The sequence below is a fragment of the Thunnus albacares genome, chromosome 4 (genome assembly GCF_914725855.1).
Source record: "Thunnus albacares chromosome 4, fThuAlb1.1, whole genome shotgun sequence".
Lineage (NCBI taxonomy): Eukaryota > Metazoa > Chordata > Actinopteri > Scombriformes > Scombridae > Thunnus > Thunnus albacares.
This window is the reverse complement of record NC_058109.1, coordinates 21446141-21464655: the sequence shown is the minus strand read 5'-3', so window position 1 is coordinate 21464655 and position 18515 is coordinate 21446141. Positions and strand designations below refer to the sequence as shown.

The 18515-nt window shown below is 39.5% G+C and overlaps 2 protein-coding genes across 8 annotated transcripts in view; one reads left to right on the top strand and one right to left on the bottom strand.

Annotated features, from left to right (window-relative positions):
* The window catches only part of arhgef25b (Rho guanine nucleotide exchange factor (GEF) 25b), a 30528-nt gene extending 15641 nt beyond the window's left edge, over positions 1–14887 (bottom strand). For 4 of the 7 annotated variants that reach the window (XM_044348042.1, XM_044348044.1, XM_044348046.1 and 1 more), the window contains exons 1-3: positions 14797–14887; positions 14420–14633; positions 10794–10899 (exon numbers count right to left, since the gene is read on the bottom strand). In XM_044348042.1, the coding sequence (XP_044203977.1) occupies positions 10794–10899; positions 14420–14518 (205 nt within the window). In that variant the 5' untranslated portion in view covers positions 14519–14633; positions 14797–14887. Of the gene's footprint in view, positions 1–7725; positions 8112–10793; positions 10900–11919; positions 12069–14419; positions 14634–14796 lie in introns of those variants that run through there. The other 3 variants (XM_044348045.1, XM_044348048.1, XM_044348047.1) reach the window with 3 other exon arrangements.
* ankrd33ab (ankyrin repeat domain 33Ab) lies at positions 14803–18000 on the top strand. Its single transcript, XM_044348054.1, has 3 exons — positions 14803–14945; positions 15327–15467; positions 17067–18000. The coding sequence occupies exons 1-3, from the start codon at positions 14825–14827 to the stop codon at positions 17909–17911; spliced, it is 1107 nt and encodes a 368-aa protein (XP_044203989.1). The 5' UTR covers positions 14803–14824; the 3' UTR covers positions 17912–18000.
* Positions 18001–18515: the final 515 nt, after the last annotated feature.

Here is an 18515-nt window from a genome sequence, read left to right as displayed (position 1 = left end):
TCATGTTTGTTTGAGGCGCTTATGTAATGAGTCACTTTCCCACAGAGCAACAGCTGGACCACCATCCGGACTGCAGGGAGTGTCAGCAGAGCGTGCAAGCATGCTTGCTGTGACTGCATCTTTGCATGCAGGCGTTACAGAAAACGATATTAAATAATTTCACACAAAATTGAAAATTGTCTGATGATGTTTAAATACGTATTTTAGGAACACATTTTCACTCCCTACTGATGCTGATTTGTGTGAATTGTCAGTTGGGGAGGTGGTTTTATGTGCAACATAAATTCTCTACTGCGTTCAGATTGACAGATGGATTAAGGTTGAATGAGGATGTATTTTTACTGCAACCCCATTGGCTAAGACAACACACCCAGAGAGATGCCAGCGAACGGGACCAAAACATTGGCCAGGGTCAGTCTCTACAACAGTAATCCTGTCTATTGCAGACAGGGCGCTGGCAGCTCAAACATTGGCAGCAATCATATCTCTAATGCTGCGTGCACTTCACTGCTGCTGAATGCAAGGAAATAACTAACTACATTTACTGTAACTGTTACTATAATTGGGTAGATTGTGTAGTTTTTGGAGTATGTTTCAAGTCAGTAATCATCCCCATTTCTTATGTAACTTTTACTGAAGCAGCATTCTTTACTACAGTTAAAATGACTCATCACACTCATTGCTCACAGTCAATAAACAACAGCGATTTGAGTAACTTTTAAAGGCTTGAGGAGATAAAATACAGTAATTCATGATAAATAAAGCAACAATTGGAGGAAAACTTAAAAAATGTGTGTCAAAAATCTTTTTTTTCTGTTGTCCTATCCTGTCCTATGATCTCACGTCCTCAGATTAATCCAGCTGCCGCTTGTGAGTGTCCCAACGCCCAGGTTGGGGTGGCATTTTCTTTGGACATGTTCCTCACACTGACTTTACTTGTGCAGTTAATCTACTGACCAGTAAAAAGGCTGTGAGTTTACAGTTTACTTCTCCCAAGTGGTTATCTATTCTCTTTTGACTCACTTGTCCAATAAATGCAGGTGTACAAAGATGTAATTTAACCTTTTCTGTTAAAACGATCAAATTTAAGCTCTGTCCTCACAACCTTTTGAAGTCGTCAAAACCAAATCCAACAAAATGTATCTTAGTAAGTTCTTCTCTGTTTGAGTAGGTAATTTTAACTTTCATTGTGGTTTTTCATTACATTTTTAGTCTCTGGAGAGTAGTCCTGTGTACGGCAGGTGTGGGAACACAGTTTACAGAGCTTTGCTTGCTTGTTGTGCAACGTATCACAACATCCTGACTTTGTACTACATTATAAATTTCTCAAAGAACTTCAGTACAAAGTCAAGAGGTTGCAAAACAAGCCAATGAAGCTCTGTAAACGGACCTCTCTCCAGAGACTGAAAACATGATCACTGTTATTAGTCTTTGGAGCCGTTTCTAAACAAACTAACATGCCCATAAACTTTGTGGTGAAGGAACATGTCACTCAGAGCTACAGTGTGGTTCAATGATGTGTTTACAATAGTTTTTGGACAACAACGGAGGTCTACAGCACAGAGGAATACAATATATTAGACTTTGGATACACACACACTTATACAGTAAGTAGGATGAGTTCATTGTTAGTTTGGCTCTGCACATGAGATTTGCTGACTATGAGAAAAATATAGAGAATCAGAGAACCAGCCTTATCCTTCCTCACCAGTTTGCATATTTGGGTAAGATTTTGTAGTAGTCTATCATTGCCAATATGATGTGCTATGATTTAATAGTAGCCATCTTGGAATCACAATGGGCAGATGTAACGAATCAACATCACTTGAATGCTACATTTTAAATGAAAACCAAAATGTCTCAGTCTTATGAAAAGCAAGGTGATTTAATTAAAAATAGAGTTACAGTTAAATTATAAAGGCCTTCCATAAAACTAAACCGATTTTATAATTTCAGGTGTAAAAATGATTCTTATGGTAACGATTGATTCATATGACTGTGAGAAGAGTTTTTTGTGCTCATCTGGTTGTGATTGCAGAGAGATAAGTTTATCTGCTCCCGTGACCCACTATACATAATGGAAGTGTCGATGATCTCTCTCTTAAAGCAGATGGTTGGGAGACAGTTAACTATGTTGGGCATGTTTTCCCCCACTCAACCCCATAAATGGTCATGGTCAGCAGGAATCATTGAGATTCTGCAGAAGTGCTGCTTCAAACAGCAGGACATTGCATTAAGTCTAAGCATGACTAAAGCCTTGCACATGTTACGTGCCATTCCTTCATTTGTGTGTCACGTGTGTGGCAGCTGATTACTGCTCTTGCTGCTTCATATTTTGTGCATGCTGATGGATGCAATCATCATTATTGCAATCAAATCCAGTCATTTTGGGCTCAGACGTCCTGCTTCCCTTCCTGTTGAAACACTGCCGAAGCAAAATACCTCCCAGTCATCACCACTGCTGTCATCACCAAAACTAGAAATTTGTGACTCTTGTTATCTGCATTCACTCGCTCCTGAGCAGGGCTGATGTGTAGTTTATCAATTAGGTAGAGTGAGAGATTCACAGAATTAAAAACACACACACACATAAACGCGTCATCTTCCTTGCTCGCCATTAAATTGCTGAGCGGTTTCATTCCTGCAGTGAAGAGAGGACTTTTAACATGTAGCTATGACATGTTAATTGAGTAGATGCTATATTACATTACAGTTGCTGTTACTTTTAATAGCCTCAGTGCAGAATGGAGCTTAAGGTAAAACCAAGACTAGCTGATCTCGCTGTGCACCAACTACACACTGTCTGTCCTAAATATAAACGGTGCTGCTACTAACACCTTTTACTTGGCTTTGACTTGCCATAAAACAAGTCTTACTCACTTTAAGACATTGCTGCTCCTCACTGATATCGCTAACTGCTGATGCTAATGCTACGTGTTATCCACTGGTCAGCGGACACTGCTACATTATAAGTGGATTGATTAAGTAATTTAAAAAATGAAAAACTATGCATTCATCCATGGGTAGGGTGTGGCAATTACATGCACTAATTCAGTAAGTATTAACAGGCATGTGAATGTACATTTCACCGTTTACTGTATGTACTCAAATGTGCACAGATACAGTACCAGTCAAAAGTTTGAACACACCCTCCCATTCCCTTCATGAGAAAGTATGTCCAAACTTGTGACTGGTACTGTAAAACTATCAGTTTTATCCCTGTGGTGGTTGTTTCTTTTTACAGTGGCTCAGTTGTATTTTCTATAAACTATGACAAGAATGATTCTGATTAATATCCCGTCATCATCACATGCTATTACATCCTGTGTGCTGACAACTGACCCAGTTACAATTTTTTTCTACAGTGTAGCTGGCTATCTCTACAATTCCTCACGCCACCATTTCCTTTTTCCCACGGCGCTGCAAGCTGCTGATCTAGCCTCTCACTTGTACATTGTGGTCACTTCTCATAGTAGTCTGCTGCCTGAAAACCTTCTCAAAGTACAACATGTCCTCTCAGTGAAGATAGAGTAAGAGCTCTCTGCACTGGCTTCCACTGTGTCATAGAATATAGTTTAAATTACTGCCTGTCTTAAATCTCTCAGTGGTTTAGGACCAAAATCTCTCTCTCTCATCAGGTAGTCTGCTAACTCTTTACAGAGTCCAAGTTAAACATAAGGAAGCACCATTTAGTAACTCCGCACCACAGAGCTGGATCAGACTTCCAGAAGATAAGACTTGCCACGACTTTGACTGAACCTTATTTCCACCTTGTATTTGCACTTATCTTGTACTTATTTCTCTGTTTTAATTGTCTTAATTTATTTTAAAATGGATTCCATCCTTTTAATTTATGTAACATTTAATATGTATTTACTGTTTGATGTTTTGATGCATTATGTGAAGTACTTTGAATTGGCTTTGCTCTGCAAATAAGAGGCTGAGTTTTCTGTGTCTGCTGGACCCTGCTCATGTAGGGACACAGGACCATGTCTGATTAGCTGCAGGAAGTTTCCCAAACAGGAAAGAACCTGTTGAGGAACTCAGTTCCTTTACCTGTGTTTCCACTGGAGGAACCAGGGTCTAAATGAAGTTCCAGGGAGATTGTTTTACTCCCCAAAAGTCCTGCTTGGGGGGTAGTACTTTCCAAAAGTACAGGAACTTTGCGGACAGGGTTTGTATGACTGACCGTCGCTGATTGGTCAAACACAGAAAGGCTGCTAGAACTTGTTTACCGCTTCATTCAGAAAACAAATACTGTAGTATCGATTTTAGGACGAGGAGTGGACATTTCTCATTGTAAAGTAAGTAAGTAAGTAAAGGAAGGCTTTGTTGTCGGCTTTCCGACTCATTTTAATAAAAAGCAAGAGATCCAACTCAAACATCAGAGTCATGCAGTCAACAGTAAGTACAAAGAAAAACAGGAGAAATTTGTGTTGTTTTCCCTCCTGTGTGAATACTTTTCAAACGCTGTCATTTTTTAGTTCATCATGGGTCCAATTTGCATGATCAGATGCAGTGGAAACACAAACAGGATTGCACAACAGGGACTTTTAGTTCCAAGTTTAGTTCCTGAGATTAGTTCCTCTGGTTCCAAAGAACCTGGAACTTTTTGTGGAAAAGGCGTTATTGTAAGTGCAAGTTAAAATGAAGACCAGCCAGTCACACAACCACCAAATACAAAAGTGCAAAAATGGCAGAGTTTATATGTAGGCTGCTGCACATGTAGGAGCACTGTGGAACAAAACAGTTTTGTGCTTGTTAGTCATCATGTTTACTTCTTCACATACTGGCAGCGATGACCTCACATACACTGGTTGGCTAATGGACTATTAGTCAAAGCAGTTTCTAAGCCAGAGTGACGTATGTGTAATGAGACAGTGAGATGTTGGCAGGACTTTTAAGTAGATTTCCAAGCAAGTTTCCCAAACATACTTTATCTGGAGGTGTTTCTCTGTCCTTATAAATAGCTGTTGGACATTGTGCCAAATGAAAAGAAACACTCAATGAGACATGCAGAGTGAAGGATAAGAAGGAAGTCTTCAGGGGAGAAAGAGAGAGATCAGAAAGCTACACGAACAGAAGAGAAAGCTTCAAGGGGACAACCTTTGAAAATGAAGAAAAGTATGTTCGCGACCACAGAAAACAAAAGGTATGAAAGAAGAAACAAACAGATTAGACTGAAAAAATAGAGCTGATGTTGTCTTGACCGTGACTGCTATAAATACACAGACACAAAAAAAAGGTATTTTTAGAGTCAAAGGGGGAAAAAAACACCTTGTATAACAGCAATACTGACATCACATCACACCATGTGTGAAGTGTATCCCAAAGAAAAGTGTCAAAGATGTTCTATTAAGCTTTGCGAACAAAGGTGAGAAAGCAAGGCATCTCAACACGAAGCTGTTTTTAATTTTCACATCTCACACGTCTATTTACAGCGTCCATCAATGCGATGCAGCTCAGAGAAGAGCTGTTCTGTAATCACTCCCCGAACAACTGGAGCAACAGAGGATTTAAGGGTCGGGGCCGTAATGGGACGTATTTGTCTGTCTATGTGTGTGTGTGTGTGTGTGTGTGTGTGTGTGTGTGTGTGTGTCTGTCTGCATACAGCTGCCTTTGCTCTAAAGCAGTGTCACAATATTGCGGGGGTACAGATTAAGAAATTCTGTTTTTGTCCACTGCCACACACACAGTGTATACTGTGTCTACACAGAACAGCAGTTAAAAAGCAGTCAAAAATGCATCAATGGAAAGAAAAAAGGTAACGCTTTCATCTCATAGCCTCTAAAGTTTGTGGTATACAAAGCCACAAACTGTCGCTGCCACACACATAGTACATATATTTACAAAACAGCCAAGTACTCAAAAATACATCTAAACCTACAGCATAAAAACGGCAAAAGTATCTGCACTAATGCTTTCATCATTTATAGTATTTCTGTCAGTGATGCAGAGATCATATGGTATGATGACATTTCTATTTTGTGTCTCATAAATCTTGTTATGCTGAGCTTTTTGGGGAAAGGAATTTTGGGACAGTGACTCATTGACTCTTGTGCTTCTGTGATTCAGTGATCTGCGGCCACACTGACACTGCACAGATCCAGATGTGTCTCTATCACTGATTTTTTTGTTAGTCTGGAACATGAATCACTGGTTGTACTTGCTGATCTGTAGCATTTCCAAACACAGACTGCAAATTTACTGTTAATGAACCCCGAAGTGTGGAATTTTCCTTGGTAAAGGCGTACAAATCCAAAAATAAAACTGTCATTGTGTCATCCCGGAGCAGCTATAAGTCTCTCTTGGCGTTTCTTTTATATTTAAAGGAATATTGCACTGTTTTCAGTCCTATCTCTATCTCTTAAATAGAAGGAGAAATGATCAATACACAGTGCAAAAATCATTAACACTTTCTCTTTCTCCAATCCTGGGGCAATTGTCACCTCACATGTAACTCCAAGGAATTAACATTAACATTATGACTAATATTCTAGCATGCTAACATTTTTCAAGCCTTTTTGTGCTTGGCTGACATGTTATATAGATCATACAATGAACACCACATTCGCTCTTCCAACATAAACTGAAACTAACGGGAATAAGAGCTGTTGACCACATACAGAGTTTTTGTAAACTAAAACTATGGTCAGCAGTGTAAAGCTAGCTGTTGTTTAGTTGCTAAATGTGATTGAGGAAGCTACTAACAGTCGCTAGTTAGCAAAATTAATACGGGGAGGTTAACAATTTTAGCTAATCATATAGTTTCAAAGAAGTAGCTTTTGTGCGTCATAACCTTACAAGCAATATTATAGTTGCACTATACTATGACCAATGAACAGACACTAACATAACATGGCTTGCATTAGAACACTAATATTAGCCTGGACCCGAGGACAACTAGCAACCACTTAAAAAGCGTAATAGACCTAGATAAGGGGTGTGTAGATGGCATGAGAGAGGTGCTGTCAAGTAAAAAAAAAAAAAAAAAAAAGTTGATGCAAATATGAGCTGGACTTTAAGCAGAAATAATGTTTTTGTTTCAGCCATTAACAAGTGTATTTCCATATTTTTCTTGCATCTATAAATGCAGGTAAAATTCAAAATCGGTGTAATACCCACAAAATAATTCTGTTTTCAGTGTTTCTTTAAATAGTCTGATCTCCATCTTTGTACTATTTTGTGTAGATTTTTATGAATCCTGTAAAAGTAAAATGAAGGAAGAGAAACATATTTTAATCTTTTATTTATTTTATTCTCAGTGTCTCGTTTTTTTTGAGTTCTGCAATGAACAGGAAGGACGCACACAGTAGGAAGCCTAACAACTTGTCTAGACAGCCCCATCATTTGTTTTTGGGCCATCTAATGCTGCTGCCCTTCAGTATTGCAGGACGCGCAATAAGACTGAGAAGTGAATGGACGAAAAATATATTAAAAATAATAGAAAAAATTGTTAAAAACATATTTGTAAACAAAGGTTAAGTGGATTTTACAAAAGCCTCAATGAGAAAGTGGCACCCGAGTGCATTGAACATTGCAAATCATTGTGTACAAGCAACAAAATGAATGTATTGCAACAACTTCGGGAAGTTAGAGAAACAACCTAATAGAGGTATGTCATAAATAAAGAGAAAGTTCTTTAAACTTGGTGTGCAGAGTTCACTCCGCAGTCAGAAAACAGCGACAGTAAACATCCTCCTGATGAGCAGAGCATCCACGTACCTCTGACTTGGACAAAGCAGCAGCCACATTTGCTGAGCAGTTTTCTGAACAGGTGCTGACACCCACACCCTCGCTGGTGGTGACCCCCTCTCATGATGATCCACTCGCGCTGCTAGACTCAAGAATATCAGATGCAGGCATAGCGCTGGACAGACACAGATACACACATATACACATACACGCACGCTATTCCTGTGGTAATCCCCAGAAGAGGTGGGAGGAAAAGTGTACAGCGAGCTCCACAGTCATCTTCCAAATCTGAGTAGAAACCCCTGAGAAGAAAGCACAAACGCTGCTACTATCCCATGATTTGCAGACAAACAGGGAGACAGTAGGCTACTCTCCTCCCCTCACTAGGCTCTCTGTGTGGCCAGATAGTGTGCAAAGATTATGAGAGGGACCAAAAGTAAGTGAGGGAGCAACAGAGAGGCAGGGAAGGGGAGGGGCTGTGGTGAGGGAGGGGATGGTAGCTAACATGTTGTACAGCCGTGCCAGCATCTGCTTCCCAGTCCCACCTCCTCTCGTTCTCTCCCCTCCCTTTCTGTTCCACTCCTCCCTCCCTCATCACACCTACCTCCTCCCCTCAGCTTCCCCTCTCAGTTTTTGTCCTGTGGCTGTGGCACCTTTGGCACTTCATGAAAAATTTCCATTAAAAATGTAAAGAATTTCAACAACCCCACAACAACATTTGAGGAAACATAACAACAAAACAGAAATCACAACATTTCAGAAAACACGATGGACCTCATTCACTAATATGTGCGTAGAGATGTTCTTACTTTGCGCAAAATCAGCACGCACATAAAATTACCGTCGGATTCATTACACATGCGCACTGGCCAATTTTGTTCTTACCACCATGTGTATGTTAGTGAATCAGAATCATCTAAATTGACAGGTATGTGCTCGCTATTGGTAATTAGCATATTACCACGCACCCATTTCTCTATAGAAGGAAAGCTCTATTGGAGCAATGCAGCAGTGGAGAGAGCTGCTGCTCATTGTCAAGAGCGCGGTGATGGTAAAAATGTAGAAAAGCTTCACTGTTAGTGAAATGCAAACAATAGTTTCAGAGGTAGAAGCCAGAAAAGGCAGATTTGGCTGGTAAATATGTCATTGGCACAACTGTTTGGAGCCTGATTGTGAATCCTGTATCTAGCCTGCATACCTGCTGTACAACTACCACGCAGTACGTCCGAAACAAAATAAAAAGTTGGTAAATGTATAGATCTGTGGAACTAATCTAAATAAATCTCGACTGCTGTGCCAGGTGTGCATCGTGTATCGTCTCTGTCCACAACAGGCCGTGATGTACTGAAAGCAGAGTGCCCCTCCCTGTACCACTACTGAACTGAGCTTATTATATTATTGTCATCTAAAAGTAGGAAGAGGACCATTTTAATATGTTAATAATTTCATTACATTTGTGATGATGATTTATGGATTACAACATCTTAGCTATTCATTAATAATTAGTAAATGTTTACTTAAATTATGTATTATTAGCAATTTCACACTTTTAAATGTTGTATATTTAGGCCTAATCATTTTTTTAAAAATAATTGTGGTTCTAATACATTGTTAACATTGAATAAATATTTACTATTTCATTTTTTAAGACCATGGGATGTTTGATGTCATGATTTGTGGTCTAAGGCAATTCTAAATTTGTTCGTAGAGTAAGTAAGTAAGTTCCGGTACGAACATATTGATGAATCTCAGATTTGTGCTTAAAACATTCATACGCACAGTTTAAGCACAGATTTGTGCTTATGCACAGTTTGTAAATGAGGCCCAGTGACATTTCACAAAACATGTTTTGTGAAATTTTGTTGTGTTTTGCACCTCAGGGCCACCGTACAAATGTTGACTGTTGTCCAACCATTTTCCTTTTGACCATAAAGCAAAGTAAATCAATAAAATATATCAGTCTTGAATTAAATGTAATTGCATGGATTTATGCACTGTGCATAAATCAAGGAGAGACTCGGTATCACAACCAGCTGCAGATGTGCAAACACAGAACACACACCAAAGTTCATGTATTTCCAGTGGTGAGGAAATGTTTTAAAAATCTGGAAACTTTACTTGTCCTGTTGGTTTTATAGTCACCAAAAATCTGGAATTTAAGAAAAAAAAACTATGACAATCGCACTGTGGTCTCTGAATGTGTCAAAGTTTCACTAAAGCCCCAGTTTCCCAGACGTACTTGCGCCTGCAGATTAAATGTAAATCAAAACTAATCTGACAAACATGATCATATGTGTTTCCCTTCTCTAATCAATAAGGCAGCTGCCTGCTCTTCTTTGTCACCACAGGTACCAAAACATTTCCTCTGTGGTGGAAAAACCAGCAAGTGGAAATATCCCACACACAGCAAACTGAGCTGGCAGGTCGGAGGCAGGCAGATTTAATCTCAAAACCAAGATTAAGTATTCATGACTGGATGATCATCCGAGCACAGCTGTCCAAGCTCACAGCAGCCGGCAGTGTGATTCAAAAAGATTTATGCATAAACTCATTGGAACCCAAACATGGACAAAGTCAATGAAGAAGAAGAAGAGAAAAAAAACAGATAGAGAAGAATTTGTCTCTGATACAGCTGTTGTTTCTATGTATCACACATGTATTACGCACACACACACACGCTGGAATCTCAATCCACCAGGGAGAGATTACAGCTATAAAAATATCTAAATACTCTTGCTCTCTTTGCCATTGAGTTAAGCTTTTAAAAACTCTGCTGAAATGATGATCCCAGTGAGCTGAAAAGCACTGATCTTTCCCCACTGTAGGATTACTGTATGACAGTGTGTGTGTGTGTGTGTGTGTGTGTACAAACCTAATAGGACAATGTTTAATCATATTTGCCTTTTGCATTCAATGTTGCTTTTCCACAGAGTGCAAAGTATAAAAGTGAGCAGTTTTATACAAAAATCTCTGATGTGAATGCTGCCTTTCTGTCTGCAGCGCTTTCTTTCTGTCAGACGGCTCCCCATTATGGGTGACGCAAGAAGTGCACGCAGCAGTAAACCACAGTATTCCTCTGAATTCACTAAAGCAATTACCTTTGTATCCTGTGGCCACACTGGACTTCCTGGCCCAGTTTAACTCCATCCTGATGTCCTGATTGTTCTCATCCGCCAACAGTTTATCCTTGCTGGTGTCTGAAATCTTACACACAGGACAGACATGTGAGTGAGAGGGTGTCCAGGAGAAAATAAAATTTAAAAAAGACCTTTTTCCTCTATTTCAAAAGCATTATTTTAATGGATATGTGGGATTCAGGGGGAAGTAGGAAATAGAAAAGCAGAAATGAAAAAGTGATTGACAGATTGAGCTAATTATACCACTTTTCCACTCTGTTCCACCTCTATCTCCACCCTTCTCTCTTTCCTATTTTTGCTTCAGCTTAAGTGGTTTCTTATCTGTGGAATTTCTCTGAGAGGACTAAACTGATCAGCAAAGTACATTAAATCCTAGAAGTCTGATGCCAAAGGATAAGTCTGGTTCATTTCATTCTAAAGGTGACTTCTTATCTATAAAACGCTGAAAAACAGAAAACAGGGCTATAAAAGTTGATCACCTAGATGAAGGCAAGATAATTCATGAAGTTTGAATGAAGTATTGTGTATTGGAGAAGAGTTACACAGTCTCACACTTGCCCACTTCATTGTGTGTCTGTTACTAAATTAGAAAGTAATACTACATGGACAGAAGATAAATTATTGAGCACATAGGCTAAATGAATGTAAATCATGTTGTTTTCTTAATATGTGAAAAAATTAACTTAAAACCAACCCAGGTTAAGAACAAAGGAGTTTGATAAGCAGCATCAATATTTTTGGTGTTTATATGCATATTAACAAGGATGAAAATCCTTCATTCTTGTTTCACATGGATCTCTCAAAGTGTTGTGTTCATTTTGAATAAAAAACTTTTTTAAACTTCATGGGGGGAAGGTTTTGACTAAAAAAAGGTAAAGATAATCCAACATAACAAAATGCAAACAAAGGTTTGAGCTTGCATACAATATTCTTACTTACAGGTGTGGTCTTCTTGTTTTATGTTAGTAAATATGTGTCCTATACTCTATTACATTTCACAGTTTTAGTACATATGTGTAAGTTTTACAGCATTGAATATCATTATTTGACTTGTGCAGTTTTGGTCACGTGGACCAAAGAGACTCACTTTATCAACCCTGTATCCTAGAAGTTGTCCAGTCCTCTCTTGCACTTTTGCCAAAGTCTTCATCTTCCGTTGCTCTTGAAATGATCCCAATGTGGTTCCTTTTTCTTCACCTTAAATTCTGTCTCATTCTTTTCTCCCTATTTAAGAATCTGTTCCTGATCCTTTTTTTTTTTTTTTATTCAATTAACAGAGAGAGAAAAAGTTAAAAGGCGTCAGATAAAGTTTTCTACCATCCTGCCTGAGAGTCTATGCTTTGCACCCGATCCTTTTCTTCTCTGGGCAGATGAGGACAGCTGTTCAATTGCAGTGGGATCTCTCCTCAGGCCCCTCTGGTCAAGAGGGGGTCAATCTGTCAAGACAGGTCCAGCCACGTCCCACAGGCTAATTTCAGCCCAGTGACCATTCCTAAAGCTGGAGTTTCAACTAAATCAGAATAGATTCAGAAAACTTAATGTGCTTTATTATCATCATAGTTTTATTATCACAGCGTTAACCAGATTGTACTACATATATGACACTGATGATACTTACAACTTTTATACCAGTTTCTACATCCTGCAGTGGAACAAAAATATATTTAAATCCTCTGAGACTTCACTTAATTTCAGAGCACAGATGCATTTCAGATTTTATCATGTTAATACAGTTTGTACATTTCTGATATTTACAACACAGATATAAGTTTTCATCAGTTTCTCTCTATTATGACCAAATTTTAAAGGCTGCAGTCTGAGATTAGTGCTGGTCAGCTGCGTGAGAGATCACCATCCTGTGGTAAATGTGAGAAACACCATCATTCCTCAGCTGCCGCTGCTGTTCAGTGAAACAAGTTTTGTTTTAACCACCGAGTTTGGACTCTGTCCCTGCTGTTCAGAACACGCTGGTCACCTCTGATGGGATTAGATGGCCTGCTAGTCAGTCTTAACAATTAATAAGATTCCTCTGGTTTAAGCAGCTTACAATTAACATTTTATACATTTACAATTGGATTCATGTTGTATTTGTGGACAGAGTACAACATTACTGTACATGGTTTCTGTGAGATTTTTAAATAAATATACATGTATTCATATTTGACACAAGACGGTGTAGATGAAGAGTGATTGTTGCTCTTCCCCAAGATTTTTCTTGCATGTTCGTTTGGTTATAATCTCTTTTTTTCCTTTTTTTACCTTTCCTTTTTTTTTTTTAAACCTTTTTTTTTTTTCAAATAAAGTTTCCTATTAGGTATGTGACATATTCTTGAGCGTGAAATGCACCCATGAGAGTTTATCACATAGTTTAAACATGAAGAATACGTTCCAAAAAAATAAAGACATGACAGGAAAAAAAATGGCATTGAACTAAACTCCATTTAGTTTAGTAAAAACCAGGTATAATTAACGACCAGGTGGTGTATAAAACACTGGTCTTGTGTTGACAGATGAAAATGGCCAAAGCAGTAAGTAATCCTCTCCATAAAGCTGTTGTAAGTGGGATGAGCTAAGCACAAGAGCTGAACACAGAAGACTCTGTGAAGACTCCGCCTCTCAGTTTTATGTCATCACGACAACATGTGGGATGGAAATGGGTAAAGTACCTCTATTTACGGGCCTCGGAGGAAACTGTGACCTCTCTGCTACTCTGAACACACAGTAGTAGTACTGGAGGAAGACATAAGCCATCCACAAGAAGAAGCCATACAAGTGTGACAGACACTGACCGACACCTGGATACATCTGTTGGCTTACATTTGCTATTGATTACCCTTTATGGTAAGTGTATTTCCTTTATCTTCATGTGTCAGTTAGTTTGAATGAATATAAGTGGAGAAACACAGCCAATTATGCTTTTTATAAACATGGAATATCCCTTTAATTTCACAATATTAGGAACACTTGAGTAAAAGTGTAAAAATCTGAATGTGATTATACATATTATGTTGCAGGTTGGACACAAAAACCAAGTAGTCATTGGTTTCGATAGCAATGTTGGCTTCAGAAAGCAGTGATTGAGCCAAAACATTAGTTGGCGAGGGCCACATGTGACTGAGGTTATTCTGAGGTGGGTAGTTCCTCTTTTAGCTGTCGTTTACGTTCAGCAGGGCTTTTAGATGATCCAGTTACTCAACAGTAAAGGCACACTGAGCTCACGCGGCCACACCCACCCCGTGACACACCGTTAATACACTCATAATCCCTGACTGATGGTCTCACGTTACACTTTGTCACTCTGTCAAGAACCAAACTTTCTATCTGTTGTCTTGCCAAGCATCTGTTCTCGGAGGCCTTTCATACAGCATGTTGTGATTCACCAACAACTTTGTGCCTACAAGGAGGAGATAATTTTAACTTGGCATTATGTGCAATCCAGGGAAGAAAAATTCATCCTCTCCGAGTTTCCATCTCTCGAGCGCACCTGATTGCACCTTTGTTGCTATAGACAACATCCAGTAGTTTCCGACCACTTTCTATTTTTGATTTTCTTGTAGATGTAGCCAAAGGATACGGTATCATCTCACCTGGAGGATGGCAACTGCAGCGGAGGACCCCCACTTGGGTTCAGGCCCTGATGATGAAGATGAGTCTCTGTCAGGGAGTGAGTCTGATTCGGACAGCATCCTGTCTGATGACTCGGTGCTTCCGGACTACACAACAGAGACAGCAACTGGGCGTCCAGCATCAACACTGTATCAAGCGTGTGCCCGTAACGAACCCGTCTCTCTGCAGAAGGTTCTGGAGAGAGGGGTCACAAAAGAAGAGGTCATGGAGGTGGACATCAATGGCTGGGTGAGAGTCTTGTTCATAATGGCAGTAATTCACAACCTGTAAATCATAGCTTTGGCCTGCTGAGATGTCTCAAACACTTCTAATGTTCAACAATGTCATTGATCCTTACCGTTGACTATTTCCAACAGAATGGCTTGATGGTGGCTTGCTGCAAAGGTTTCGTGGACATTGTATATGGGCTTCACAGCTGTCCTTTTCTAGACATAAACCACCAGGACAATGAAGGCAACACCGCACTGATGATCGCATCCCAAGCAGGTAAGTCGCACCTACACACCAAACATTAACAGAAAGGTTTGTTAACACCGACAAAGTGTAATACAAATGTTAATTTCATGATTGATTTGAACCTGCATGCATACGTCAAAGATCAAGTTCAGTAGATAAACCAGTAAAGTACAACACCAACAATCAAGCTACTTCAATGAGGGTGTCATTTCACAGCAGCAAATATAATGTATTGCATGTATGACTTCTATAAACCGGAAACCAATGTCTTCAATGGAAACCAATGCCCAACCATCATCTTCATCTGAGGCAATTGAATTCATTGAGTTTTGTTAGCAACAAAAATCAGCTTTCAAATGTTTTGTGACAAACTGATGATCTGATCTCTGAATTGTGTGTATTTCTCCGCAGGTCATATCAACACAGTCATGTATCTCCTAAACTACTATCCTGGTGTAGACACTGAAGTAAAGGACTGTCGTGGTTTCACAGCCCTCATCAAAGCTGCTATGACCGGTCGCAGTGATGTGATGGCTGCCCTTCTTATGGCTGGTACGTACAAGCACACAGCTATGAACTTTTGGGCACAAATGATTTCAATGACTTTGATGACTTCAATGACTTTTTATTGGACGCATTGCTTGTTAAATTAAGGCACAGTATATCATCTCTCATTTATGGTCTCTAGAGTCTTTAATGTGAGAGTCCCTAACCTTTTCATGAGTCACAAAATGCACATATAAAGTAATGTTTGTCTCTAAATCTAAACTAGTGTACATTTGTATTGCTCAGATGTTAGTCCAGTTTTTATGACAGGGCTGGAGGCATTCAAAGATCTGACTTTTACAAACATTATTCTGGCTTATTCATCCACTAGTGGCAATGCTGAACTCATACAGGAGTTGCTGATATTAATAGATTAACATTATCTCATAATCCAGGACTCTTACAGCTCTAAATGAACCCTTAGAGCACTGGTGGTGAGAATAGATGACCCCACGGTTTATCTGTCTATATTTGAAGCCTGCTAACTCTGTTCGTGAGTCAATGTGCCACTGATGCCAGACCGGTTTAAGGGATCATTCTGAGGACATTATCACACCTAAACACACCCTCCAGTAATCTGTGATTTACTAGTCTTGCAGGCTAGTTGTAGATTAGCCAATTGTACTGCTATTTTTAGGCGGCACGTTTCCTAAAATCTCCACTAGTCAAAATTTACTATTTAACATTGCAGCTAGGTCTCAACAATTTGATCCATATTACAGTAAGTTGTCATGTTAACCTTGATGATGATGATACGTGCGTCAGTGCCAGTTTTTTTATATATTGTAAATATCAGTGATGTCTTTTTTAGCTTTTTAGTTCACCTTTGATATGTTCGTCCTGAAAGTAATTAAAGTAAGACATGTGCCAGTGTATATTATTAGTTATATGAAATTCATACAACTTATGTATTGAAATTTTATATCAGTAAATTTAAGTTGATAAGAAAGGTAACAATTTACATTAACCTCCTGAGGAATCATGTTAGTATTGCACTCTAAAAACTAAACTAAACTTTATTACATTTCATGGAGGGCAAGATTTGACTAAAACAAGGTTAAGATCCTCTGAAATAACAAAATGCATAAAGAGGTTGCAGTACTCTTACCTTAGGGTGAGGTCTTCTTGTTTTATGTTATTAAATATGTGGCCTACACTTTATAATATAATATAAATTTGGTCTATTGTATAACTGTAATTGCTGCAATCTCTCCAAACTGACTAAATTGCATTATATATTGTCATTATTTATGTCATTGTTTATGTCATTAACCTGTGTTTTTAAGGGTAGAGATGTTGACATTATAGCAGAAAATGCACAGGTGCCATAAATCATTAATGATAGTCACATTAAATTTAGTTCTTCCCGTTTCTGGGTCCTGGGTTTGTGTGTGCTTTACTAACTAGTGTGGCTTAGTGGGACATTTACTTGTTAACTGTAGCCATCGTTAGTGTTATTAATGGCACCTGTGCTATGACAAGTCTAAATGTCAGTCGTGAAAAAAGGCCTGAGCTCTTTGTTGATAAAAAACATTAAAATTAATTTCATAATAAAAATTAACTCTTGCTCTCCTCATTCCTCTGCTCTACCATTTCTCTTTCCAGGGGCTGACCTCAATGCAGTAGATTCCACAAAAGGAAAAGGTGCTCAGGACTGGGCTCTGAAAACAGGTCGTTATGAGACCCTGCAACGTCTCCGCCGCCTTAAAATGCGGCCAAAAGCTGAGCAGTTCTGTGAAAGTTACATCCCTGAGTGGCCTGAGCTCAAGGAGCTGGTAGCCAAGGCCATGGCTGAGAAAAGTCCCAGGGAAAAAATTACCCAGCGGATCAAAACCACATTCGCATTCAGATTTCCTCGTGACCCCCAGGATGATGGGGTCTTGGACCACATGGTGCGCATCACCACCAGCGTCCACAGTCCCCTCATTACAACTGGATGCCGTCCACTCTGCCCTACGAGCCCTCCAGAGGTGGGGAAGAGGCGCCTGGCTGTGCCGGAGCTGGTGAAGAAACACCCAGAGAAGGAATTAGAAGAATATTCGGTGTGCCACAGCAACGGCTCAATATCACACATCGTCCCCTCAATCCACTCTGCAGAGTCCATCGCTACGACGTGCTGTGCTGAAACTGAGCGGAGAGGAAGCATCCTGTCATTGGCCTCTACCAAAGTTGCTGCTAAATTTATTCCCCGCAGTATGGCGAGAAGGAACAGTGTGTTCCCTTCTGGCTGCATCCCAAAGATCAGCATCAACAGGCCTTCAGAGGCGACGCCAAAGAAAGAAAAGAAGAAGAAGAAGAAGGATAAGGGCTTCCTGGAACCACCCAAGTGGAAGTACAAGGAGATCAGGGAGGAGAAGAAGAAGGAGAAGGAGAGAGTGGAGAAGGACAAGTCAGAGAAAGAGAAAAAGGAGAAGAGAAAAGAAAAAGAGAACAAGAAGACCAAAAAATAAGAGACTCAAAAAAGGGCTGCTCCTCTGTAACTTCTCCTCTGTGTTTTGTAACCTCTTAACATCCACCGTTTTTTTTTTTTTTTTTAATTTTCGCCTATTTGGCATAGCCAAATGGAAAAGCTTATGACAGAAGAACTGTGGGGCCAAAATGCATGTATTAGACTTCATTTGAAAAGTAACATCTTCTAGTTTCTGGAAAGGTGCTTGTTTAGCATGTGGCTACCACACAACCAAAACTACATCAGTTCAAATATGGCTCAAAAAAGTGTTTTTGGCCCTCATCTATAATGAGTCATATTTGAATAACAATAACTGCCAGAACTACACAAATCACCACGTACCTTCTACATCTTGTCAGCCACATCTGTATAAAAGTCCAGACCTCTAGGCCTAACCTCATTGGTGCTAAGAAGCTTTTAGTTTGTGGTGTCACTGGTGTCCACAAACCTCTCCAAAATGTCTCTGAGTGGCCAAATTGTGCCAGTTACTTTTACTCATAACTGCATGGTGCTAAGCTATTTACAACTGGCTTAAGTTGGTCACCAGAGACCCGGTGGATGTTTAGAGGTTAAAATGTGTTCAACTCAGGGCTTGAAACTATCAA